Source organism: Dasypus novemcinctus, chromosome 8, assembly GCF_030445035.2.
Source record: "Dasypus novemcinctus isolate mDasNov1 chromosome 8, mDasNov1.1.hap2, whole genome shotgun sequence".
NCBI classification, from domain to species: domain Eukaryota; kingdom Metazoa; phylum Chordata; class Mammalia; order Cingulata; family Dasypodidae; genus Dasypus; species Dasypus novemcinctus.
In genome coordinates this window covers 86,926,885-86,954,693 of record NC_080680.1, presented here as the reverse complement: position 1 = coordinate 86,954,693, position 27,809 = coordinate 86,926,885, and the positions used below count along the sequence as shown (strand labels likewise).

General features: G+C 50.4%; 1 protein-coding gene and 1 pseudogene across 2 annotated transcripts in view; one reads left to right on the top strand and one right to left on the bottom strand.

Moving 5' to 3' along the window:
* Positions 1-27,809, top strand: part of NCS1 (neuronal calcium sensor 1) — a 65,157-nt gene that overhangs the window by 27,858 nt on the left and 9,490 nt on the right. For both annotated transcript variants that reach the window (XM_012526988.4, XM_058302219.2), the window contains exons 3-7: positions 12,450-12,588; positions 13,950-14,028; positions 15,590-15,678; positions 15,988-16,065; positions 17,798-17,915. In XM_012526988.4, coding sequence (XP_012382442.1) covers positions 12,450-12,588; positions 13,950-14,028; positions 15,590-15,678; positions 15,988-16,065; positions 17,798-17,896 — 484 coding nt within the window. In that variant the 3' untranslated portion in view covers positions 17,897-17,915. The remainder of the gene's footprint in view (positions 1-12,449; positions 12,589-13,949; positions 14,029-15,589; positions 15,679-15,987; positions 16,066-17,797; positions 17,916-27,809) is intronic.
* LOC111765287 (small nucleolar RNA SNORA73 family) lies at positions 24,975-25,144 on the bottom strand (annotated as a pseudogene).

Sequence of the window (27,809 nt, the reverse complement as noted above, 5' to 3'; positions counted from 1 at the left end):
TCCTGTTCATGAGAGGGAGGGATTCAGAATACACACACACAAAGCCAGGAAATTGATTTCCAGGCCTGGTTTTGTCACTAGAGAAGCTCTTCCTTTCTTTGGAACTCAACCGGCCCTTGTATAAACTGACTGATTAGACTGGATCAAGACTGCCAAATAGGCTTCCTCTCAGATGCCAGCTCTAATCGCTCAACGTTACTACCTGGAGTGCTGTGTTAAGGAGGATCCTGAGGCTGTGTACCCTGGAGTCCATGGAAACTACTGCAGTGAGATGTGTAATGGATTAGTGATGCCTGCCGTGGGCGGGGAGGGGGGAGGAGAGTGGCTTAATATCTGTCATAGCAGAGTGTGGAGCAGACCTGGGAGGCTCATACTGTAGAGTGCACCCAAAATGGGGAATTGGGGAAATGGGGCTCCCAAGGAAGAGAGCTGGGAGACCTTACAATCAAGTAGTTTAGACATGGACTCTGGAATCTTGCGTTTGACTCTTTCTATCCAAATGAAAAGGGCGTAGCACAGTGCCCAGGATATGGCAGCCATTGCGGATGGTCTCCCCATCCCTACTTCAGCTGGGAAACAGAGGTCTAGAAAGGGGAAGGACTCACCCTCCACCACACAGCCAGGCTGCGGGGGCCCACGGCCAGCACCCAGGCACAGGCCTGCTGGGTTAGTGCCTCTCTTTTGGGAGGTGGGGCAGGGTCAGGCCCTAGGGACCACTCCCTATGCCTCCGTGCTCTGAGTCCAAGCTGCAGAAGGTGCTGAGCTATGGCTGGCCTACCTGGCCCTGCCGCCCCTCTGTGGACACCCCAGCCAGGCAGGCAGGGCTTGGTGGTGAGCCGGCAGCATCCCAGCAGGGCGTGTACTATGCGGAGGGAGCTCCAGCTCACACTGGCCTTCCTAGAATGCCCCACCCTTCCTTCCTTGGCCTGTGTCCACCAAGCTCTCTCTTTTGGAATGCACCCATCTTTCCTCTTGGGCCATCTGAGCTCTACCCGCTCCAAGCCTCAGCCTCAGTTACCTTCTCCATGAAACCTTTCTGGGTCCCCCACCTGTGCGTATTTTTTCTCCTTTCCACACAGCAGCTGGAAGGGTCTTTGTTGAACAAAACCCTGATGATGCCAGGCTCCTGCTTACACCCTCCCTGGCCCTCGGGGTCAAGTCCTCACCCTTGGCCTGGGTCCAAGGTCCAGTTTGCTCCAGCCCTGCTGACCTGCCCAGTCCCACCGCTCTCTCCCTCCACTCTTTGCTCTCAACCCTCCGGCCAGCCTGAGTGCTGCCCCTTTCTTGAACTCACCTTACGCTCCGGGGGTTCCTGATCTTTGCCCGGGCCGTTCCCCCTGCTTGGGACCCCCTTCCTCTTCTCTGCTTGGCTGACCCCTCCTCACACTTCAGCCCTCCCTCCCAGAATCCTTGCTGGACCCACAGGTTGGTACCCCAACACGATGCCCATGGGTTGCAGTTAAATGCTCACGCCCCTCTCTGGCCCTACCCCTGGCCCTGAGGACCGTCCTTGCCTTGTTCATTGCTGGATTGCAGGGCCCGGCCGTAGTGGGTGCTCCTCATCCGACAGGCGCCATCCTAGGTGGTTTTAAATACATGCAGCTGGTGACTCCTGGGAGCTGTCCTCGGGGTAGGTGTGGTTTATCATCCTCGTGGTGGAAGAGGAAACTGAGGCTCAGGGAAGGTCTCTGGTCCATGGCTGGGAGTCAGCAGGCCTGGAACTGAAATGCAGGCAGCGAGACTCCGGGACCTGAACTCTCGCCTCTGGTGGGTGAATATTTGAACGAGCAAGGAGTGAACACATAGTGCAGAGGTTACCTGGGGCCGTGGGCAAACCCAGCTCCCGAGGAGGGGCAGGGTAGGGCCATAGATAGAGTCACTGGGTGGGAGGCAAGAGACAGATGTGAACGGATGTCCCTACCCCCTGTGCCCAGGGCCACGACAGTGGCTGCTCACAGGACAGCACCTCCCTGGGGAACTCGGGACCTTGGGGGCTGGGGAGGGGGTGCCCAGAGCTGAGTCAATCTGGGCCTGACCTGGGGCGGGAAAGAGGTTTGTCCTGGAGGGATGGCACAGGCACCTCCTGAGCACAGCTGTGGGCCAGGCTTGCTCTCTGCCAAGATTTGGGATATGGCCTCTGTCCAGCCTCACCTTCACCCAGAGGAAAATGGCCCATTGCACCATTTTGTAGATAAGGGCACTAAGCCTCAGGGGATGCAGGCCCTGCCTGAGCTACCCCCAGCGGCCATGGCAGGGGAGGTGGCTTTCAAGCCCCAGGTCTGTGACTCATGACCAGGTCCCTTTGGTCACTCCACCCCAGGTCCTGCAGACACCCCATCCCTGGCTCCCCCAGGGCCTTCCTGGAAAGGCGGGTGGCAAAGTGGTCAGGAGCATGGGCTCCTGAGCCAGGTGTGCTGGGCTCAGACCCCTTTGTATCCACATGCTAGTTGTGCGATCTCGGACAAGTTGACCAGTTATTGAACTTTTCCGTGCCTCAGTTTCCCCATCTGGAACATGACGGTCATAATAGCCATACATTATGGGAATATTGTGGTAAATAAACGAGCTTATTCGTAGAAAATGTTTAGAACAGAGCCTGGCACGTAGTAAGTGCTCTCTCTGTCAGTGTGGTTGGTAGCCATAACCGTATCACTGATACCCTCATTAGTACAACCCGTAGGGCAATCCTGAGATGGAGGTCTCCTTCCTCGTTAGGTAGCTGGGGAAATTGAGGCCCAGAGAAGGGCAGTGCCTTTCATTCATTCAGCTTTGGTCAAGTGCCCACTCTGTGCCAGGTATTGTCCCAGGTACGGGGGACACGTCCCTGAACAAGACGGAGCCCCTGCCCTCGCACATACACATAGGTGCAACATTTGAGCTACAACCGAGACGATGAGAAGGACCCAGCCAACAGAAGAAAGAGTGTTCCTGGGACAGGGGACGGTAAAGGAAGACTTGAAGGCGGTGGCATGCCTGATGTGTTTGAAGAACAACGGGGAGGTCCAGGAGCCTGGACTGGAGGGCCCAATTTCTGAGGCTCCCACAACAAAACTGGGACCCTCTGCTTTGTGACGCCTTGATCCTTGTCCTTACTGTAGTGGAACTTTCTCTAAAGAGCTTATCAAGAAAATGAATGCTCTTTTCTTTGCCAGAGAGTTCTGTGGACCTCAGGCACATGTCCTTTGGTTCATTGTGGTTTTATCTTTGAGGCCCTGGAGGGCCAACCCACCACCCACTGGCTGTTGTGTTCCAGAAGGGGTGCGTCTGGACCGGGCATGGTTCACGGTGTGCTCATGCCACGTTCTCCCCTCCCATGCCCAAGCAGTGTCAGTCACTGGTTATGGGCTGCGGTTCTCTGGATCAGCGTCCACTAGTGCTCGGGTGCACTGGTGCAGCTGTTGTTACCACTTTAAAAATGGAACTTTTACTATCCCTCCATTGGCCTAAAACTCATTGGCTAAGCCCGGACTAATGAGGCCCATGTCTTTGCTGTCCTTTGCATAGGAGACAAATAGAATATCCTACATCCCAGATTCACTGGCCCATTTTTAGGGGACCCCAGAGCCGGCGCAATCCTCCAGTCGATCACCTTTCAAGTTCTAAACAGCTCTCAGGGTACCCAACAGCGGGGGAGTGCTCCCATGCCCTCCTTTCCCTTGGGAAATCTCAGGGTTCTGGAGTCTAGCCTACTGGTCAGCCATCACGTTAGGGCCAAAGCTGTCCAGGGCGGGAGTGGGTAAACAAGAGCGGGGGTGCGGCAGAGCAGGGGCTGCGGGAGTGAATCCAGCCCTGGCCACAGGAGTCGTGGTTTGCCTTCCCTGAGCAGTGCCTGGGTAGACTGGGCCGGGAAGCCGCGTCTGCTTCCTCCTGTTTTTCTCTCCCTCTCTCCTGCTCCTTCCCCGGGCTCCTGCTCATCCGCTTGCCCTGCTGCCATCCACTCTCTGCATGGCACCCAGGAGGAGCTTTTCAAAATGAAATCAGGTCGGGTTACGCTCCTGCTTAAAGCCCCTTCGTGGAGCCCCACTGCACTGTGAATAAAGTGGGAAATGAAGGGCCTGGCCCTCCGGACTCCCCGAGACCTCTCCGACCTCACCCTCTGCTCTCCCTGGCTCCTGAGACACCAGCCGCACTTGCTGCCCCTCACCCATGTCAAGCTCGTTCCCCCCTTTGAGCCTCCATCCTTGCTGTGCCCTCTGCCCCCAGATCTTGGTTGGCTCCTTAGGCAGATGCCTCCTCGGAGAGGTCTGCGCTGGCCACCCTGTCCCCGTCTCTCCAGTGCGGTACAGGATCATCTTGTCTTGTGCTGACTTTTGGTAGCCTCTGTGCAGAAGGAGAAATCAAGGCCTAGTGCTCTTACACAGTTCTGAGGTTTGTCCCAGGCCACGCAGCGAGTAGACACGAGAGCCGGGGCCCCCAGGTTGTCGGAGCACAGTCCAGGTACCAGCAACAGGAAGCCGTCCCGACGGGGCGCTCACCTGCCCCAGGCTCTGCGCTGGGTGCCCTGCAGCCTCTGTCCTTGCCTCCTTCCAGCTCTGGGATGCCAGTGGGGTTGTCTTGTTTGCAAAGGGAGGAGGTTGGGGGGTTGGAGAGGAGGCGCCAGCACTGGGGTCTGCAGCCAGCCTGGCACCCTCCACCTCCGCCCCTGCCCCCAGGCGCCCTGCTCTTGGCCATCTCCATCCCCGCTCACTTGAGCCTGATCCATTGTATGGAAGGTCAGAAACAACAGGGCCTGATTAAGAAAGTGCAGCAGATCCCAGGCCCTGAAAGGCGACGTCTGTGAAAATCACCACCTGGAAAAGGAAGGTGACCTAGTGCTGAGTGGAAATAGCAGGGCACAAATAGCACGTCCAACACGATTCTCTGATGGTGAGAGTAAGAAGGGGGAGAAAAGATGAGAAGGAAGCAGGCAGAGACCGGTGGTGGTGGTTTTAGGGGTGGGTGAGACTGTGGATTACAGGTACTTCTTTTCTCTTATATTTTCCATTTTCCAAATTTAATGTGATGGTTGTATTACTTTTTTTTTTTTTTAAATGAGGTACTGGGGATTGAACCCAGGTGCTCAGCCTCTGAGCTATACCTGCTCCCCAGTGACAGTTCAGTTTTTTGTTTGCTTCATTTTTAGGAGGTAATGGGGATCGAACCCAGGACCTCGTGCATGGGACGCAGACACTCAACCATTTGAGCTACATCTGCTCCTGTATTACTTTTATAATAACCAAATAACCTGACAATATTGTATCAAAAACCATGGGTAGAAGCAGGAGGGACTCTGCTGCCACCTAAACAGGCTCAGCTGGCAATCCCGGACCATCCTTCACGACGTGGCTAAGGAGGCCAGCCTCCGCTCAACAGCCACGTCTTAGCGTTCACCGGCGTTTCCCGTGGCGGGGCGCCACACTGACGCCTAGAACCGTGCCATGAGGTGAGCGCTAGGGGTAGCCCCATTTTGCAGATGAAGAAACTGAGGCTTGGAGGGGAGGAGACACCGCCCAGGACACACGGCTGTGTGTGTGTAGGGTGAGCCCTCTCCGAGCCCCTAGCCTGGGCGTTGGGCTCAGACGTGCTGGGTCTTGCTCTGGGAAACTCCACAAAATCCGAGGTGGGGGTGGGGATGGGGGAGGCAGAGGCTTCATCCTCAAGATCGTGCTGGGCACCCCCTCCTTGGAAGGAAGTTGGGTCTCCAGGCAGCTCTGGGAGGGGAGGGTGTCGGGAAGGAGTTGTTTGAAAAGATAATGGGAGAACAATCCGCTTAGGCTCTTGCCGCAGCGTTGGGGTCACGCTTTATTTTTTATCTATCTATTTATAGAGCCAATGAATTCCCGAAAGTTCTAGGTTGGACCTTTGGGCAACCAAGGCCTGACAGCATCAGGGCTTACTCAGCACCCTCAGAGAATTAGAGGCCAAACTAGAATTTGACCCATCTGTCATGGTATGCCTGCGTTGGTTCATTCATTCATTCACCGAATCTTTACTGAGCACCTACTATGTGCCAGACCCAGTGCTGAGGGAGGTGAGGTACTTGGAGTCTCCTGAGGGTGCAGGCGCTCACCCAGGCTGGTGCTGCTGGGGGGTGGGAGAAAGGGTGGGAGGTGTGCAGAGAGGAGGCACAGCGTCGAGTCAGGGAATGTTTGGCAAATGGCATTCAGCCTTTGGTATTCTTATGAAATGACAGATTTCTCTGCCCCCAGCCCCTTTTACAGAAGTATAAGATTGCAATTGTTGAATCTGAGCTGGCCTCTTCCCATCTCCACCCTATAGCAAGGAGCTGGTTCCTAAACACAATCAACCCTATTAAAAAAACTGCCACTTCCCATGGCTGGAAGTTGTGTGCAAGAGATTTCTTGCACTCTGCCAGTTTCTGAGGCTTGGTTCCACAGTTTTTATCTGATTCCCCAAGGGGTCTATGGACCCCCCAAAATTTAAGAACCCCATTCTTGATCGAGAGTGTGTGAGGTGCTACTTCTCTATAAATGCCTCAGGTTGAGTCATTGAATGGGGAGGGGGCATGGGGGGGTCTTGGTACTTCCCTGAAAGACCCTCCCATGTACCAGGAGGTCAGGTGTTAGGAAGGCGGAGTTAGGGCCTCCCGAGAGAGTGCTGGAGCCTCCTCCTTGGGCAGCCGGGTTGGCACCGTCCATCCCCGGGGCTGAGCCGAGCCTGGGGCCCCGACTCTGGTCAGGGGAGGGAGGTCCTGGGTCTGGGGCTTGGCCAGAGCACGTGAACAACAAGGACCTGTTTACCGAGGCGCCTTCCTAAAGGCAGGTGCCCTGTGGGCCCCCAGCCCCAGGTGAGGAAGCTGAGGCTGAGAGAGAGGAGGCGGCCTGCCGGGCTCACCGGCAGCCGTGCAGCCGGCATCAAACCTCGGTCTGATTCAGAAGCCAGAGTCCTTCCTTTTCAGTTCTTTCAACTTTTAAACATTAACACTCAGGCTTTCCTTTTACAAACTTCAATAAGCACAGAGATTCATAATGATAATGTAATAACACCTCTGCCTCCACTTATCACCGCCGTGTGCTTGGCGCACTTGGCTGGAGCGGGCGCCCTCCGGAGGTCGGGCAGGGCTTGCACACCTGGGCGGCTTTCCTCAGAGGGGCCGATGTGGTCGACTGTGCCAAGGGCTGGCTGTCTGCTGCGTTACCTGCAGATTCTGGAACTGGGCCCCGAGATCCAGCCCTGAGGTCCTGACCATTAAGGTCTGCCCGGATGGCCAGTGCGCGGTGAGCATCGTGGCGATAGCCTGCTCCTCGTGCTGCTTACCCCCGCACCCTGCCTGGCCTGTCCCAGCGACCTTGTTGCCCACCCGGAACTGCTGTTGCCCCCCACCTTGCGTCAGAACCTAGCAGGTGATGCTCGGAAAGCAGGTCCACTGAGGCTTCGGGCCTGCACTTGACCCTGGGCTGTGGGAGAGCTGGGCAGGACGCGGAGGCCTGGCCCCCTCTCCCCCCACCAGGGCACTGAGCACAGAGGTGGTGGCACAGTCTGGGCTCCAGTTCTGGCCACGCTATCTGCTAGCTGTGTGATTCCATTCAGCATTTATCGAGCACCTACTATGTGCTAGGCACAGTGGTGAGGCCTGTAGATTCAGAGCTGAACTAGAAGATATGCTTCCTGCCTCAGTGGGCCAGAAGATGCACTAGGGGAGGCAGATAGTCATTCTCAAGGTCCAGCTGTGCAAGGGGCTACCAAGGCCCAGCCTGGGAGCTGGGGCTGCAGTGCGTGGGGTCGGGCTGGCTGGTCGGGGGGGCCATCTCTGAGGAAGGTGCATGGAAGCTGAGACTGAAGGGGGAGCAGGAGTTAGGCAGGTGAGAAGGAAGGGAGGAGTGGGCTGAACAGAATTAGCCAGGTGAAGGTGCCGAGCCAGTAGGGGACTTACCCTTCCTCAGCCTCAGTTTCCCTGTGTGTGAGTCTTGTGGGGCACGTTGGTGGAGTCATGCGCGGGAGGTGTGCGTCCCGGCGTCTGGCTCCCAGCAGGTGCTGATGTTCAGGGGCGTAGGCTCTCGGGGCGCTGAGAGAGTCGGGCACAACGCCCTGTGCTCGTGGGGTGCCCAGAGACCATCCGCCCAGTGGTTCTCACCTGGGGCGGTTTTGTCCCCCAGGGGACATTTGACAATGTCTGGAGACAGTTTTGGCTGTCACAACTGGGAGGGCGTGTGCTGCTCGCACTGGGGGGTAAAGACCAGGGGTGCTGCTCAACAGCCTGTGAGGCACGAGACCGCCCCCTAAAAAGAAGGATCTGGTGCAGGGCGTCAGTAGCACCGAGGGGGAGACACCTGATCTGGTCTAAGCCTCTGTTCCACCAGCAGAGAAACGGAGGTAGCGTGGGGACAGTGTTTGCTCAGGGTCCCCTGGCCCCTCATCCCCCACAGTGCGACAGCAGAGGGCCACGTCTCCCGGGGACCCCTGGTGCAGGTATCCTTGCCAGCAGCGGTTCTGGAGAAAGGGAGGAGACAGAGGAGGCTTGTTGGAACCTGAGCCCTGGGCCAGGGGTGCGGGGTGGGGGTGGGGCATGGAATCACTTCTCTTAGTTGTCCTGGGCGTGGCCTTGACGTGGTGCAGAGGCTCTATCGGAGGCCTGCAGTGGGGTGGGGAGGGTATGGGCCTGGTTTGGTACGTGCCAGTAGAGGGTGGAAGGGGGCAGGCAGGAGGCGAATTGCAGGGGACAGAGGGGCTGGGGGCCGATGCGGTAGCTGGGACAGCTCAGATTGACCCCATTTGTCTGGTGCCCCCTCCACCTTCTGATGGGGAGCCGCGTGGTGACGTGACATTCAGGTAGGGAGGCACTCACCTGCAGACTTATGCAGAGGCTGTGGCTCGTGGGAGGGTTGGGTGAGGTGGGAGTCCGGGAGGCCCCGGTTCCGGGCCTGCACCCTGTTTCTGCTGCTCACTTGCCGTGTGATCTTGGGCCAGTCTCTTACCTCCTCTGGGCCCCCAATTTCCCATTAATACATGGAGAAGTCAGAGCAGATCAGTGGTTTTCAAACCATCCCCATGAAGCTCTGGTGTCCTGGCCAGGGTCTCTGGTGGCCCTTTCCTGTGCTTGGGACGCAGGAAGAAGACGGCTTTGAGCCAGAATCCTGGGCTCTTGCTCTCTTGACACCTGCTTGGCAGTTCATGTGTTCATTCATTCATTTCACTGAGCAAACGTTTCCTGAGCCTGTGCTGTGGGCCCGGCCTTGAGCAGGCATCGGGAGTTCACGTATGAAATGAGGCATATTTGATATGGTGTGGTGCGTGCTATGTGGGAAAGTACAAGGGGAGCAGGGGAGACCCCGCGGCCTCAGACCCGGGGAGCCTGGGCAGACTTCCTGGAGGGGGTGACGTCTAAGCTGGGACCTGGAGGATGAATGGATTAGCCAGATGAAGAGAAGGAGGAAGTGTTTTGCAGGCAGCGGGACCTGCAGATGCACAGGCCTCCAGGCCCTAGATGACATGGCAAGTTCCAGAGAATGTGGCTGGATGTGGAGTTTGGGAATGAGGGAGGTGGCGAGAGGAGTTGGAGCAGAGGGCTGGGGTGAACCCCTAATGGGCAGTGCTGTGGCATCAGGCCGTGCCTCGTGGGGGTGAGCTGCTTGGAGCACCTGCTAATGGTGGGTGGAGACCTGTAACGACAACCTGCTCAGGGCATCTGGACAGGGCCCCTGAGTGCTCCCCATCGAGGCTGGACCTCCTGGGCCCCCCACTCCTGGCCTGCCCCCAGCTGCTCGCAGGGCAGCCATGCACTCCGTCTTCCTGAGCTGGCATGAGCCACCTGCAGGAGCTAGTCCAGGAGAGACCTTTGTGCGCATTTTCTTTGATCATTATTGCTTTTAGTAACGTTTTGGAATCACCAAATAGCATCGTGGCGAAATTAGAAGGTAAGGAGAAGTACAGAGGGAAATAATCCCTGCCACCCCAGCCTCCAGCGAGGTCTGTAACAACGGGCTGTGCCCTGCATGTGTTGTTGTCTTCTCAGCGGCGCCAGGCCTGTCCCCTCCCCTTGGGCCTGGGATCGTGCACTAGTTCTTGTCCTTCCTTCTGGCTCTGAGTTCCAGACCCCCGTGTGAAGACTGGAGCTGGAAACATGTTGAAACACCCAGCTGGGAAAGAATCCGGGAGAAGGTGGCTTTGTGGGGAGGGAGTTGGAGAGGGCCTTGTCCCTTCCCTCTGCCCGGCTCCTGCTTTGGGCAAGGGCGCGCCGCTGCCTGCTTGGTGTCGGGGTGCCTGACTCCCCGGCCCGCTATGCTTCCTTCTGGCTTGACCAGAGCAGACAGGTGCCTGAGCAGAGGCCAGGAGAGCCAGAGGGTCCTGCCAGGGCAGGGTGCACGGGTTTGGGGTGGGCCTGAGGAGGGGGTGACCCCGCATCCCAGGCTGACAGGCGGGGTGGAGGCCAGGCGAGGCGCGGCCGGCTGACGTTAGAGCACAGGCTCCCAGGCCCCTTTACTGCCGTGGGACCTGGGACCGATGGCCTGAGCCTGCTGTGCCTCTGTGCCTTTACCTGAAATGGGGCTAATTAAACCTCCCACAAAGCGCTCATGAGGCTCCTGAGCGAGGAGGGCTGAGCTGGGGCCTGGCGTGGGGCCCGGCGTGGGGCCTGTTGCCATGGGGTGGTCTGGGCTGAGAGTGAGACCCACCTCACCCCTCAAGGTGCCCTTGGTGTGGGGCAGAGAGGCGCTGCACCCGCCCAGCCCAAGGTACCTGGCCCTTTTGGCCTCCATGCTGCTGGGGCCCAGGCGGGCTGGTAGCCGGAGCTCCAGTGCGCTCAGGACGGAAGCGCCCCACCCACGACACACCCCTGTTCTCTGGTCTCCCAGCCTCGCCCTGCACCCTCCGGGCACCACAGCAACCTGCGCCCCGTGAGGGACAGCTGGCATCATTAGCAAGTCTTGTTTTCTTTTTGCCATCTGATCTCCAGTCACTTAGGCTACAGAATTTCCGAGGCCACCGCCCTGGGGTGCCTTGGTGTCCCTTTAGGTCCTTGTGCCTCCTGCGCCCTTCGATTGTTCTCTGATGGAGGGGGAAGCAGTGGCTTCTCCACACCTTCCCTCCCTCCACACACCTAACCACAGGGTCACAAGCCAGTTCAAGCCCAAGACCCCCGAGACCACCTCCTTCGACGTGAGAGGGGAGAGTGGGCTCTTCCTGCAGAGTCCCTGTTAGGGTAGAGGGTCGGGGGGAGCAGGTGTGCAGGTCTTCAGGGGCCCAGTTTCTCTGAGTATTGGGCTTTGAGGGCTTGGACGAATGACTTTGCATCTCTGAGCCTCAGTTTCCTCCTTTTAAAAATGGGCATCCCCGTAATCCCTTGCCCATAGGGCTGTTATGGGCATTCCAATAGAATAAGGTGCTCACAGTTCCCAGCAGAGGCTGGCCCAGTGGAGGGGACTGATAATAGCTGACCCCTCCCTCTAGCTCCCATTGTGCTAGGGGTTGTCCCCAGAGGAATGGCCGTTCTAGGTGGGGGCACTCAGCTGTGCACAGGAGCCAATTTGTGAATTCATTTAAAGCAACCTGTATTTTAGTACACAGGAATTAAGATCACGCTATTGGTTACTTTCTACGTGCCAGCCCTGTTATCAAGTTGCTACATTCCTACAAAGTGGGTGTGATAACTGTCCCTTCTTCACAGATGGGGAAACTGAGGTTCAGAGAAGTGAGGGCACTCGCCCGTTGTTACACAGCTAGTGGACGGCGAAGCCAGGAGTCAGACCGCAAAGCCATGCTGCCGCCCGCGGGCCAGGTATATGGCAGGTCCTGTGCTGGGCCCTGGGGGTTCAGGAATGGACAGATCCAGTTTCTCAAGGCTCCAGGTGTGAAGGCTTCGTCAAGGACTGTGCCGGCAGGCAGCTAGATGCAGCCAGGGTCCCCTCTGTGCTCGCTGGGCTGCGCCAGAGGCTGTTTACACAGAACCCTGGGAACCGAGGCATGTGAGTGTGAGTGTGTGTGAGTGTGTGCACGTGTGTGTGCTTATGGGGGCAGGGTAGAGGGTAGGCATGTGGGAAGAGCCAGCTGCCGGCCCCGTACAGCTGTACCCACTCGCGCTGCCAACCCGCCCAGGTCTGTGTGCTGGGGCGAAGGGGGCTCCGTGGAGAAGATGGGAAGGCAGGGTGGCTTGTGCAAGAGTGTGGCTTTGGAGAGGTTATTTGTGTGAGTTTTGTTTTAGCCCCTGTGCTGAGAGTAGGGTTGAGTGGCCAAGTGCTCTGTGCTCAGTATCTGGGTTAATTCTCATGTTGAATCTATAAAATGGGTTTTCTTGGCCTCCTTATTCAGATGAGGCTCGAGAGGCGAAGCCACTTGTCCAAGGTCACACAGCTAGTGAGAGGCAGAGGTGAGGCTGAACCCAGGCCTATGATGTCCAAGGGGGTGCCCAGGACCCCCATATGGCAGTGTCTCCTTGAACAGGGGTTCACAGCCTCCTGCACCCCGGGGTGTTGACATCTCTTTTGACTCTCTCTTGCCTGGTGTGTTGCCTCCAGGTATAAAGGCTTCATCAAGGACTGTCCCAGTGGGCAGCTAGATGCGGCGGGCTTCCAGAAGATCTACAAGCAGTTCTTCCCGTTCGGAGACCCCACCAAGTTTGCCACGTTTGTTTTCAACGTCTTTGATGAAAACAAGGTGAGCCGGGGATCGACGGGGCCTGCACCAGCCTGGAGTCCCTCCCTCCTGCAGCAGCTGCTCGGCTCCTGAAGCACCCGCAGCAGCTCCACACCCACTCTCTCCTGCTGCTGTTCCCTTTTGGAGAAGGAATACACACGTGCACACTCACACGCACAGGTTTACACACATACACAGCCACGCACAGATACATGCACATGAACATATGTGCACACCCACGCATGCACACTCACATGCACCACACTTGCATGTACAGATACATATGCACACATGCACATGTGTACCATGGGCACACAAATGCATGTGCACACATGCAATGCAGGTACCCCTAAATTTTCTCTGATAAGCACAAAATGCAGATACCTCCAGGGATACTAGCAAGATTAGTAATCATAACTGACATTTACTATGTGTTGTTAAACCTTTATGTGGATTGGTTTTTTTGAGGTCTTAAAAGGATCTGCTGCGTACTTACTTTTAATACCCCAATTCTGCAGGCTCTGAGGGTCATAACAATATGGGGTCTTTGTGGTGACCTTCTTTGACTTAGTGTGATGTTTGCAAGGTTTTCCATGTTGTAGCATGATTCACCCTCCAGAGAGTTGGTGCCTCCACTTTCAGTGTCTCCACAAGTCTTCCAGATTCTGTCCCATGAAGGCATTTTCCCTGGCTATGTCATAGTCATGGGTGGATTTACTGCAATTTGTTTCTGTGCTCCCCTGCTGTTGGGCACTCAGGTTGTTTCCATTCTAACATGTCTCAGCTTTCTCCCCAGTGCCCTGGGCTGGGAATCATGTGCCCTGGCCCTGCTCTGACACGCTGTGGATCCTTGGGAAGGGCTCTTTCCCTTTCCAGACCTCAGGTTTCTCCTCTGCAAAACACATAGGCAGGCTTAAGTGATCTTTAGGGCTCTTCCCTGCACCAAAGCATCTGAGCCCATTGTTAAAGGCGGAGGATGTTTCTGGGCAGGTCTCGTCAGGAGAGGGTGAGTTTGTGTGGGGTGCCTTCTGGCTTGGGCTCCAGTGGCAGAAGTTCCAAAGCATGTTGTTGCATCAGAAGTGGAGCCAGGCTCTCCCCCTAGCCTCACCCCTATTTCTTGTTCTTCCTGCTCAGCCTGTCCCCTTTCTAATTCCTTCTCCCTCCACCTTGCCATCCCCCAGCCTCAGTTTCTCCTTTCCTCTCCCCCTCCCTTCTCTTGTCACCTCAACCCTTTGTTTCTGCTCTCTTCTCTTGGGTGTCCGTCGGCCATGGGTTTCTGGTACCTGCTGCTGCCCCTCACTGCCCGCCCGAGGTCTGGCCTGGCCAGGTGGCCCAGCACTGACCAAGACCACCCCTCTCCCTCCCCTTCTCTCTCCTGTCAGGATGGGCGGATTGAGTTCTCTGAGTTCATCCAGGCGCTGTCAGTGACCTCGAGGGGAACCCTGGACGAGAAGCTGCGGTGTAAGTCCCGCCCTTTGGCAGTGGCTGGGTAGCCACTGGGAGGTCCTGGGCCAGAAGGGAGGCAGCCAGACCACATGGCAGCCGTCCCCAAGGGCTCTGTGGGGAGGTCCCGGCAGTGGGCTCCGGGCTGGCGGGCTCTGCAGCGGGTCTAGGTATGCAGGATTCAGCCCCACCGCGGCCTCACAGTCTGGCCAGTTTTCCTCACATGACAAAATAACCAGGCCAAGGCCGTCTGTTCAGGACTAAGAGAGTGGCACAGGCCAGGTCAGAGCTCTCCTTTGGAGGAATGAGGTCAGGTGGACAGGTGGGGTGGGGACTGGCAGGAACAAAGGTGAGATTCAGCTGGTGGAGACCCCGGGGCAGCAGGCAGTATGACCTGGAGACAAAGACCCAAGTTTCCATGCTGGATCCACCATGTAAGTGGCTAATATTATTTTTTTTAAAAGATTTTATTTTTTAAAATTTATTTCTCTCCTCTTCCCCCCCGTTGTCTGCTCTCTGTGTCCATTTGCTGTGTATTCTTCTGTGTCCGCTTGCATTCTTGACAGCAGTACTCGGAATCTGTGTCTCATTTTTGTTGCGTCATCTTGCTGCGTCAGCTCTCTGTGTGTGTGGCGCCACCCTGGGCAGGCTGTACTTCTTTTGCACTCGGTGGTTCTCTTTATGGGGCTCATTCCTTGCGTTTGGGGCTCCCCTATGCAGGGGACACCCTTGAATGGCACAGCACTCCTTGTGTGCATCAGCACTGTGCACGGGCCAGCTCATCACACGGGTCAGGAAGCCCTGGGTTTGAACCTTGGACCTCCCATGTGGTAGGCAGATGCCCTATCTATTGGGCCAGATCTGCTTCCTGGCTAATATTATGATGACTGGTTTCATTCATTCATTTTTCCCTCCCTTCACTCATTCACTCAGCAAGTATTGACTGAGCACCATCATGGGTGAGCACTGGCAGGAGACTGGGAATCTACTAGCCAATGAGACGGGCCCCTGCTCTTGGGCTCAGTCAGTCTCGAAAGGAGACATTCAAATAATCTCATAAAACTGCAGGTGAGGCAGGAAGAGGAGGATGGGAGCCCGTGGTCGAGGAACTGACCACAGGTAAACTCCTGAGTCAGGAGGAGCTTTCCTGGGCTGAGCTCTGAATAGCTGGCCAGGGAAGGAAGGAGGAAGAGGCTTCAGGCTGGGGAACAGCACGTGCAAGGCCTGTGGAGGGAGGGGCGGCAGAAAGAGGCAGAGGTGAGAAGGGCTGGAATGGAGGTGCAGGAAGGGGAGTCTGAAGGAGAGAAGATGAAAACAGTTTGGACCAGAAGTCATTGCTCATAAGACATTGACCGTTTGCTCCACTGGCGAGGAGAAGCCTCTCCCCTCCCCTCCCCTTCTCCCTGGTTGAAATGGGTATGTCTGTGTGTCTATTTGTCCATGTTAGTTGACCGGGTGAGTAATGGGGCCATCTGGTCCCTGACTGTGTATTGGGGTGCAGAGAGGAGAGGGACTGTTGAGGAGCCTTTTGCCCTGCCCTGGGTCCAGGACTAACTCGGCCATGGCTGGTTGCTTGTAGGGGCCTTCAAGCTCTATGACTTGGATAACGATGGCTACATCACCAGGAACGAGATGCTGGATATTGTGGATGCCATTTACCAGATGGTGGTGAGAGGCTCGGGCTCTGCGGAGTGGGGGGTGGCAGGGGGGCATCGAGGGCAGGGACTGGGCCTGGCCCAGAGGAGCCCCCTGGGCAGCTGCTCTCCTGCCTGAGGTCACTCTGTGCATCTCCACCGTGGGGCAGAGAGTGGGGCTGGGTGGTGGACGCTCCAGACAAGAGTGGCAGAGAAGGTGGGGCACGGTGGGGGCGTGGGGTGTGCGGTCCTCATCAGGCTCCAGCCAGGGGGCAAATGTTTGGCCAAGAGCCCCGGATGGGCTGCCAGGAGCCCAGCCTGCTGCCTTATCCGCCCCTGGCAGGGGAACACTGTGGAGCTTCCCGAGGAGGAGAACACCCCGGAGAAGAGGGTGGACCGGATCTTTGCCATGATGGACAAGGTGAGGGCTGGGGTGGGGCTGGTCCTGGACTGGGGAATTAAGGTCCAGGGTGGGGGGTGGCCCTGGGCCCCGGTGGACAGGGAGCAGAGACCCTCGGGCCTGGGCCCGGCCTTGCCACTGACTGCCTGTGGGACTGGCTCAAGGTCGGCGATGAGACCCGTGTAGTGGTAACCATCCCCTGCCTTTTAAGTGAGTTTACCTAATATTTTCTCTTTAATCGAGGGTTCTTAGCCCCACCCCACCAGATTTTTTTTCCTTTTTTCCAAAAGCTTATGATTTTGCAATACAGATGTAAAAATATTTTCAGAAAATAATTTGTGATCTAGTATTCTGGGGGCCGTCAGAGTCCCCTTGCTGTGTTATGAAAATACCTGTGGTCCCCATGGTGGTTCTGCTGGGGGTTGTCCCCTACCTCCTTCATTGAAGGAGAAGCTAAATTTTCATTTAGAGGATAGTGAATAGAAAGACCTACTTTTTTCCCCATCTAAGTTCACGGACCGGCTGGATTCTTTTCATTAACCCCAGGTTAAGAAACTTCTTTGAATCAGACTTTTTTTTTTAAATGGAGGTAACTCTATTTTAAATGGAAATCTGTGATCATCGTAATAAAGAAACCCAGAATTGCTTGTCTAACATAAAATAAAACAAATAATTACAGTGAGATGGGAGTTTATTCATACATTCTAGCTCAGTGCAGTTGCTTGCCCTGAAAGCTTTGAGCCTGAGGTCTGTACATTCTTAGTTAAAAAGGAGAAATTGGCACGTGTTAGAGAGGTGTCAAAGACAGCTAGCCTCAGAGGGAGCCCGTAATTATCAAAAGGTTTATTGTCAGAGTATGGAACAAAAGATGCTAACTTTGTCCCAGTGTGAGTCAATGGTGCTTAATGACCTCAAGCCTGCCCTGTCCACACCTCCCTAATTTTAGGAACTGGTGTAGACCCTGAAGTCAGACTGACTTGGGTGTGAATTCCGGCTTTTCCCCTTGCCAGCTGTGGGACCCTGGGTAGGTGACTATGCCTCGTTTTCTCCTGGGCAAATGAGAGTGAGAGTAGCAGCCTCTTGTGAGGGCTCCGCGGGGCCATCTGTCCTGTGCTGAGTGTGTTTTGGGCCTGGAACAGGCCATCTGGCCTGGCCGGCGTGACTAGGACCATGGTCATTGTTCTCCCTCTCTGGGCCTTTTTCTTTCTGTCTCGGGTTTCCTGGAGAATGTTCCAGGGAAGGGATTCTGGCCCAACCATCCCTTCCCTCAGGAGACCTGTCAAAGTCCCTCCGCGTCCTGGCATCTGCCCAGTCCAGCGTGGACTGCGCCAGGAGTGGCGTAAATACTCCCAGAGAAATGCCCTTTCAGGTTTTCTGGGAATTAATAATAGTGATAAGGAAAACCAGGGTGCCTCCTGTTTACCAAGCACTTTATGCGGCTTAAGCTCACAGAGCCCTCACCCCAGTGTCGGAGGAAACTGCGAACATGGGGACAATCACAGATGAGGAAACAGAGGCCCAGGGAGGGGAGCCCCTTGCCCAAGGTCACCCAGCCAGTGAGTGCCCAGGTCTGATGTCCACTCTTCCCATCTAGCGAGGGTCAATGCCGTCCTCTTGGCCTGATTTTAGAAACTCTCTTGGAAACATCCCTAGGCTGGACTTGGGGAAGGGAGCGCCTGGGGTCCTGGCCCGCGGGTCCCGTCCCAGGAGGTGGGTTGTCTCTCCACCTTCAGCCGCTGCTCTCTGCCTACAGAACGCCGATGGGAAGCTGACGCTGCAGGAGTTCCAGGAAGGCTCCAAGGCAGACCCGTCCATTGTGCAGGCGCTGTCCCTCTATGACGGGCTGGTATAGTCCAGGGCCCGGAACCCGGGTGAGTGGGGGGGAACTTGGGGCCCATGAGGAAGGGCATGTGGGAACCCAGTCCCTGGATACCTACACTTGGCTGGCAAACTGGGGCGGGGGGCAGAGCCAGCAAGGGGAGACCTGGGAGGCAGGGCTTTCACTCAGCTAAGCCCCTCCGGGTTTTGTCATTTTATATATGCAGATTCAGCCTGGGAGTTTGCTTGAATAGACGTTTCCCTGGCTTGAAAACCACAATTCTCTGGCAGGGGCAGGCCCTGGGAGAACACAGGTTGCCGTCCCTTCTCTGAGTGGGCAGTTGAAGATCTAAGCCCCTGGCTTTTTTGATCATTAGGTCAAACATGGTTTCCTGTTTCTCCAGTTGGATTTGACCTAAGTGCAGAATGACAGCAGAGACCCTTGTTGCTGTAGAAAACTGTCCTTTTTCTTCTTCCCCAGCCTCTCTGGCCTTTCTGCCTCTTCTCTGTTATGCCTGCCACCTTGGCTGAATGTCCAGTGAAAAACAGTCTTGTATATGTCTTTTGGTGAACAAATGTATACATAGGCTATGTGTCTATGTAGCTTTAGTAGGTACTATCAGTCTTCCGAGGTGGAGGTACCATGTTACACTCTGAGTAGTGCAGGAGCATTTCAGTTATGCTGCGTCCTTGCCAACACTGAGGATTTTCTTTTTAATTTTAGCTGTCTGGTGGATGTGTAGTGTTTGCTTGCTGTAGCTTTAATTTGCATTTATCTGATGAGCAGTGAAGCTGAGCACCTTATCATATGTGTATTATCCACTTAATGTCATCTTTTGTGAAGGGCTGTCTCAGTTGCATAATACATTACTGTAGTTGCTGCCACATTTACAAAACGGCTGCTTAAAAGAACAAATGGAAGGAATTCAGGCACAGCTTAGCGGGGTGCCTCTGGCTCAAGGCCTCTCCTGAGGTTGCAGTCAGTAGTCAGTAGGGGGACCAGCCATCCCGGTTTGCCAGGGACATGTCTGGATTTAACATGGTAACTCCTGAGTCCCAGGCAAATGGGAATGGTTGGCCACCCCAGCTGTTGGACAGGGCTGTGGTCACAATTGAAGGCTGGCCTAGGGGAGAGCCACTTGCCAGCTCGCTCGTGTAGTTTGGCAGGCCTGGATCTCTGACCAAGAGGGCCTCTGCATGGGGCTGCCTCCCAGCATGGCTTCCCTCAGGGAGAGAAATCCAGGAAAGCGAGAGCCTGTGATGAAAACCGCAGTCTTTTTATAATCTCATCTTGAAGGTGACACCCCAAGAATGTCTAGGCTGTTTTTGGCTATTTACATTTCTCTATGAAATTCACAATCAAGAATGCCTAGGCTGTTTTTGGCTATTTGCATTTCTCTATGAATTTCATAATCAGCTTGTAAATTTCCACACACACACACAAGGTGGTATCCTGATTGAGAAAAAGTTCAATCTGGGGAGAATTGGCATCTTTATAATGTTGTTTTCCAATCCATGAAAATGGTATATACCCTATAACATTTTATTGTTTTCAGTTAAAAGGTCTTTCACATCTATTGATATATTTACTACTAAATATTTGATGGCTTTGATGCTATTATAAAAAACAATTTTAAAATTGTATTTTCTGTTTGTTTCTGGTTATAGAAATTCAATTGGTTTTTGTTTATTGATTATACATCCATGATCCTGATAAATTTGTTTACTAAATCAAAGAGTCTACCTTAGAATCTTTTCTTTTTTTGAAGGTTTTATTTTTATTTATTTCTCTCCCCCCCCCCCCCACTATTGTCTGCTCTCTGTGTCTATTCACTGTGTGTTCTTCTGTGTCTGCTTGCATTCTTGTCAGCGGCATCGGAAATCTGTGTCTCTTTTTGTTGTGTTATCTTGCTGTATCAGCTCTTCGTGTGTGCGGTGTCACTCCTGGGCAGGCTGTACTTTTTGCGCTGGGTGGCTCTCCTTACGGGGCGTGCTCCTTGCATTTGGGGCTCCCCTATGCAGGGGACACTTTCTGCGTGGCATGACACTCCCTGTGCACAGCAGCACTGCGCTTGGGCCAGCTCACCACACAGGCCAGGAGGCCCTGGGTTCGAACCTTGGACATCCTATATGGTAGGCGGACACACTATCAGTTGAGCCACATCCACTCCCCCCTTACAATCTTTTGGATTGTCTACATTTTTCTATCCTGTCCTATCCTTATGTCTTCATTTCTTTTTCTGGTACTAGCTCAGGCCTCCAGTGCAGGGTTGCCTAAGAGCGATGGTGAGCATGCATATCTCATTCTCTATCTCTAGGGAAAGCTTTCAGTAATTTACCATTAGCTATGATATTTGTTGGAGGTATTTTGTGGATAGGCTTTTTCAGATTTAGGAAGTTCCCTTGTTTTCTAGTTTGCTATGAACTATTTGTTTAAAAAATCATGAATGGTATTTAATTTGTTTTTCTGCCTTTATTATGAATATGAGTGTGTGATTTTTCTTCTTTTTTTTGTTAATATGATGAATTGCACTGATTGAGTTTTGGGTGCTAAGTCATCCTTGTATTCTTAGGATAAACTCCTTTTAATGTATCATCAGATTTCATTTATTGATATTTTATTTAGGAGGCTGTATTAGTCAGCCAAAGGGGTGCTGATGCAAAATACCAGAAATTGGTTGGTTTTTATAAAGGGTATTTATTTGGAGTAGGAGCCTACGGATACCAGGCCATAAAGTATAAGTTACTTCCCTCACCGAAGTCTATTTTCATGTGTTGAAGCAAGATGGCTGCCGACGTCTATGAAGGTTCAGGCTTCCTGGGTTCCTCCCTTCCAGGGTCTTGCTTCTCTCTGGGTTCAAGGTTCCTTTCTTCCTGGGGCTTGCTTCTCTTTCCTCTGTGAGCTTACTTCCCGGGGCCCCAGTTTAAGTCTTCAGCATCAAACTCCAACGTCAGAACTCTAACATCAGAAATCCTCAACTCTGTTCTTTGCCATGCCTTTTATCTGTGAGTTCTCACCCACCGAGCGGCAGGAACTCAACACCTAATCATAACTCAATCATGTCCAGGGTCAGATCAGATTACAAACATAATCCAATGTCTAGTTTTGGAATTTATAACCATATCAAACTGCTTCAGAGGCCTACCCTGTTTTGAAGCTTCTATTATTTATTTTTTTTGAACATAAATTCTTTTTCATTGAAGAGACCTTAGAAAATATATTTAAAAATAAAACCTCAATTAAAAAAAATTTTTTTAAAACACCCTCATATAGAACCCAAGTACAACCTCTGTGAACATTTTAGGGTACAGAGTGATTCAAAAAGAATTCAACATTTATAAAAACTTCATACTAGGTAACTAGGTCACAGATGAACATGTAATCAAAACCAATTTGTAAAGGAACCATCATGGTTATTTCTATAACCTTATAAACGTTCAATGTACTGCCCTGGCCCCCAGCGCACATTGATCTGTTGTCTGATTCTTCTAGTCCCCTTTTATGAATCACCATCCGTAGCTTTGGTGGCAGCTGTCACGTGACACATTGCTTTGTTTCCTCAAAGCTGTGGGAAAGAATGATATAAACATGGGTTTTCTACAGAAGAACAAGTCACACATTTTAATTAATTTTTTTAAAGTATGCAATTATTTTTAAATTGCTATTTGCTTTTGTTTTGCAGTTTTCTATGAATATATATATGTATATATATTTCCCCAGCAACAATGAGTTCATACCATATGTTGTTACATGCTTTTTTTAACGGACAAGTTATAAAAAAATTTTTCCTTTTGGAGATCCAACACTAAGAAAATAGACTTTTAAAAATCAATTTTATTGAAATGTATTCATAAGGCGTACAATCCATCCAAAGTGTACAATCAATGGTATTTGGTATAATCACGTTGTGCATTCATCACTTCAGTCAATATTAGAGCATTTTCATTATTCCAAAAATAACGCTAACAATAAAAAAAACAAAAACAAAACTACCCCTTAGTAGTAACCTCTCAAACTCTCTATCCTTTCCCTGCCATACCTAATTGCTATTCTATTTCCAGCTCTCTAATTTATTTGTATTTATATTTTGTGTAGATGGATTCAAACAATATGTAAAACCTGTTGTCCAGTTTCTCTCACTTGGCATATTTCCTTTTTTTCAAATTTTTTTTTTACCATTGATGGAAGATTTTTAATATACTATTATATGCTACTGTCCATAGTTTGCTTTGGTTGTATTTTTGCCCAAATATTACCCTGATATTAACATTTTGTAACGTTAATGTATATTTGTTCTTTTTCAAAGAAAGAGTCTTATATATGCAATAATACCCGTACTAATTTTCACATTAGAGTTTGCTATGCTATTTGGTCCCATGTTTTATTTTAATGATATGCATGACCTTAAATTTTCCCTTTCAACTACTCTCATACCCGTATATTAACACTTAGTTACAAACAAAATGATATGCTAAGAAAATAGATTTTTAATGTGTGTTGCCTTACTTGGGTTAAAATTCATATCCTGTTGTGTCTACACTGACTTTCTTTCACATGATTTGTGTGGACATACACCTTCCCTTCACCAGCTACGTGTTGGACAAGTAGGTTTTAACTTTGTTTTCATGACAAGCTTTTCAGAGAGGATTAAGGGCCCTATATGACATGACCCACCTTTCTATAGCTCTGTCCTAAATTGCCATCCTCCTTCTCTAAGGTTTTCCTAGAGCCTACTCAATAATTATATCCAATATATGTGTTCTGTCATTTTTGTGATGTATTTATTTGTTTAGATTCCTGATGTATTGTAATTTTAAATAAATTTCAATTTTATAATTTGTTGAATTATTCAGGACTATGGTAGTGAATATTTTCTGTATCATTAAATGTTGCTGGAGATCATAATTTTTAATAATTGCAAAGTATTCCATTATATATGCCAACACCATTACTAGTCTTGTGGTGTTGGACACATGGGTTGTTGGAAATTTGGGCGAGGGATTTAAAAAAAAACTTCCTATGGAAACATTCACACCCAATGGTAGAGAGAAGAGTATAAGCAAACTCCATGTTCTCATCACTCAGCTTCAGCATTACCAATTCGTGGCTAATCTTGTACCATTTCTATCTCCCTCCCATACACACATAGACCCAAACTAGGTTATCTTGAAACAAATTCAAGATATATAATTTCATATATACATATTTCAAAATGCATTTCTAAAAAATAAGGATTCTTCAAAATAATCCACAATACCAAACAAAATTAATTCCTTAGTACCATCAGATCTCCGGTTGGTTTTCCAATTTCCTGTTATCTTGCAAAATAGTGATGTTCGACTGCTCTTTCCTTCTTCATTTGTTAGCTGGATTCCTTCTACAAAAGGAAATTTCCCCTCATCAATTATTTGGCCACCCTGAGGCCAAATTTTTATAGGTAAGGCAGGATAGATGCTTGAGTCTTTTCTCTTTATTTACCACTTTTCAAAATGATGCGTTGGTTTCTAATGTCCTTTAGAGATGACCGATAGAGTGTTTTTTAAAAAAATATTGTTATGAATTCATGGATTTAAAAGTATTTGATGAATTTCATGTTTGTGCCTTTTAGCTAGCAGAAGCAAGATTGCATTGAACATTCTCCCACCTGAGCCTTCCATCCTGTCTTAGTCACAGCTCCCTTGACCCTACTCAAGTTATTGTAAGAACAGGGCAAATCATAAGCATTCACAGTAGTTCACTTTGGAAGGCCACGAACACAGTGAGCAGTGCAGCCAACTTCCCAGCTCTGGCACAGGGAACCGCGAAGCTGAGGACCCAGCCATTCTCTCCAGGAGGACGGGCCTCTCCCTTGGGGCGCTCTGGCCTCCCTCTGGTGGCTGCTATAATCTCTCCTCATCTATGAGCCCCTCTGCTGACTCCTTTGACACCTGGTCCTCAATGGCCCGCCCAGCTGTGGTCCTGGGGCCTTCCTTCTCCTTCAGAGCCGCCACCAAATAGCTTCATCCAGTTGCTCTAGTTCTCCTTCCTAAGAGAGGAATCTGATTGGCCCAGATAATTTTTTCAAGTCATCCCACACAAATCAGAAATATGCTGCCTTTGGATCAGGTGCCTATGCCTGTCCAATCAGAGGGGAGCAGAGACATGTGATTTAAAACATGGCTATTGAGTTGGTACCAGGAAGGATCTGTAGATGACACAGACAGTAATGAACATGATTGTACCCCCATGTTACTATTTTTTTAAACATACTTTTCTGTTTTTATTAATAGCAGCCATTCTAGTAGGCATGTGTTTTTTTATTTAAAAAATTATTTTTTATATCAATATTACAAGTTACTCAGTTAACACAAGATAATAACTACAATAACAATAAATCTGCTTTAGTCAGTGGTTACTCTCCCCCCTTGTTTTTTATTTATTTTTTCAAAACCATCTTTATTTGATTTCATAAATACATTCATTTAATATGCTAATCTACTTTGTTCTTCTGTTCTCAGACTATATGGGTTATAATATTTAGTATGTTAAAAATTAAAACTGGTATATAGTTTTGGGGTGACCTGAAAATCTGCATTTTTAGCCAATCCCCATGATTCTGTCTTTAAGGCTGGAATTATTTGATTTACTCTAAAGGATAGTGTTTTATTTTATTTTATTTTTTTGAGGTACCAGGGGCTGGGGATTGAACCTGGGACCTTGTATGGTGGGAAGCCAGCACTCAACCACTGAACCACATTGGCTTCCCTGAGTTTTTGTTTGTTTGTTTGTTTTGCTTGTTTGTTTTTTTCAGGAAGCACCAGGAATTGAACCTGGGACCTCTCCTGTGGGAAGAAGGTACTCAACTGCTTAAGCCACATCCGTTCCCCATAAAGGAAAGTTTTTTAAAAAGGCAAACATGGAGACAGATGTGTGCCAATTTTCAAACCCTCCATGATCATCTTCAAGAGAGTTAGCATCTACCTTCCCACCTCATATTTCAATGTCAAGGCTTTGCTCCTCTTCTCTCCTCAAATCTGAGCTATTTTGGAATTCTGTGAGAATTCTGTAAAACAAAGGTAGAAAGTGTAAGTGTGATTCTGAACATAGATCCAGATTGGGATGCTCTAGAGAGAGCTGTTTCCTGCATGGTTTGTCTCCTCACTCATTGCCCTCAGGACTCTGAGAAGATATAGGAATATGCGGGTGCATTGTGGGAAGGGACTGTGCATCATGGAGCAGAGCCCTGTGTTCCCTTAGGCCACCTGGACAGAGCCTGGGGCAAGTGACCTCCTGGGGTATCCACTTATTTTTGCTCATTCCTCAATCTTGATTAGCTTCTCTTTCTAATCTAGGGTTTTATTTTGTTGTTGCTTTTGTGTGTGTGGTAAATTTTCACTTTGACACTTTGTTCCTCTTATTCTAATTCCTTGCTGTTGTCTATGTTCCCATGGGGAAAAAAAATTAGGGCCACAGAGAAGGAGAGCAGTAAGAAGAGAAAAAGAATAATAGTAATAATAATAGTAACAGGTAGAAGAGAAACTATATAAGACCTAGGAAAATGAATATTTAACTCAAGTAAGAAGTGTAGAGGAATAAGAATTAAAAGGTGGAGTATAAGCAATGAGATGAAAACCTGAACAGAGGGAAGCGGACTTGGCCCAGTGGTTAGGGCATCCATCTACCACATGGGAGGTCTGCAGTTCAAACCCTGGGCCTCCTTGACCCGTGTGGAGCTGGCCCATGTGCAGTGCTGATGTGTGCAAGGAGTGCTGTGCCACGCAGGGGTGTCCCCTGAATAGGGGAGCCCCACATGCAAGGAGTGCACCCTGTAAGGAGAGCCACCCAGCACGAAAGAAAGTGCAGCCTGCCTAAGAACGGCGCCACCCACAAGGAGGACTGACACAAGATGACGCAACAAAAAGAAACACAGATTCCCTTGCCGCTGACAACAACAAAAGTGGACAAAGAAGAAGATGCAGCAAATAGACACAGTGAACAGACAACCAGGGTGAGGTGGGGTGGGGTGGGGTGGGGCGGGGTGTGGGGGAAAGGGGAGAGAAATAAATAAATAAATAAATAAATAAATAAATAAATAAATCTTTAAAAAAAGAAAAAGAAAAACGAATAGAGAAAAATATGTAAGATGAATTAAAAGGCCAGAATGATGAGAAGAGAGGGAAAGAACAAACAATAGAAAAAAAAGTAAAAAAAGAAAGAAAACAGAGAAGAAAGGAGAGAGAAATAAAAACAAGAAAAATTGAAGACCAAAAAAAAAAAAAAAAGGTGGAATGTAAGAACAACAGAAAGCAGAAGATAGAAAGATGAAGGAAGGAAAAGAAATAGCATAGGTAGACAAAATTGGTAAACAAACAAACAAAAACGGAAACAAAGGAAGGGGAAACACAACAAAGAAGAAACAAGAGAACAGCAAGGTTTTCCCTTGGACTTTTTAGCCTTTTGTCCATTTCTCTCCAGATCGATGCCCTGAAGCCTCTTGCTCTGTGGGTTCCCAAAACAGCTCATTTGGGTAGGATTTTACCCCTTCTCAGCCATTTTTTGCAAGAGAGCTGGGGAGTGCCTTCCTAAGCTGATGCCATCTTACCAGAACTCCCTCATTCCTCAATCTTGAGGGATTTGGAGCTATGTCCACTCGGATTGCTTCAGGCTGAGAAGGGATGTAGACATTACAGGGAAGAGGAATGGAATTGTTTTGCTTGCAGCTGATGATAGTTCTTGCTTTGGGGATGGGGCTGGTCCATCATTGTTGTTTTGTTAGTTGTCCAGGGCAGGCCCAAAGAACTGGAGAGTAGGAGTTGGCTACAACTCTGCTGAGTTTCAGGGCTTCACCAGCACAGGAACAATACAAAACTTTAAGTCTCTTAGAAATATACTTAACAGGTAAAGTGAAAATTATAGGTTCAAATAAAAGGATTAGGAGAATCATGATTAGGGAATTTATAAATGAGTATAACTATGTTATATTGGGGAAATAGATTTTTATATATTCCTAGATGCAGCCTACTGAGAGGGGTTGATTTCATGTAGCTGCGTGCTTCCTATAGTTTCTGGGCATCCCTAGGGCCCTCTGGAGCACTTTTGTTTGAGGTTTTGTTTACTGTGGCAGTTTGTGAAGTCTGGCTGAGACCTGCATAAGGATAACCTCCAGAATGACCTCCCAACTCACTTTGAAATCTCGTAGCCATAAAAACTCTATTTTATTTAATATTTTCCCCTTTTGTTCAATGGTCTTTCTCCCAATACATTGCTGATTAATGCTTGGTAATAATCCCTTGGTGCCAGGGAAGCTCATCCCTGGGAGTCATGTCCCACATCAGGGGTAGGTAGTGAGTTTATTTGCAGAGTTTGGCTTAGAGAGAGGCCACACTTGAGTCACAAGAAGGTTTTCAGGAGGCAACTCTTAGGCATTAATTATAAATAGGCTTAGTTTCATTATGACAGGAATAAGATTCATAAACACAAGTGTTAAGATTGAGGACTTGGCTTATAAACCTGTTTTCTTTTATTAGGCAAGGCTTATATATTCCAGAGCTTTAGGCCATCTTATTTGAGAAAGTAGTGGCACTTCCTCAGGAAGGAAGCTTAATATTTTGTTAGCTACTGTGTGGGCCTCTGCCTATCCAGAAAACATACCTATCACAACAAGGACACTTTTATATCCCATAGAAGTATGTAACTATATAATGTTCAAGATATTCAAAAGGCTCTATTGAGACACCTGACTGTGTCCCACCTTTACCTTCTTACCAGGGCTATGTTAATTGACAGGTAGAACATAATTTATATACCTGCTTTGCTTCTTGTGTAAAGTTCTTCTTTTTCTCTTTTTTTTCTGAAGATGAAGCTTTGACCTGCAGCTGTTGCTTGTACTTTCAGAGAAGCTTCAGTGTAAAACAGTGTAACTGACAAGGAAATTTGGTTGTTTCTATGGCATATAATATTTTTCTAG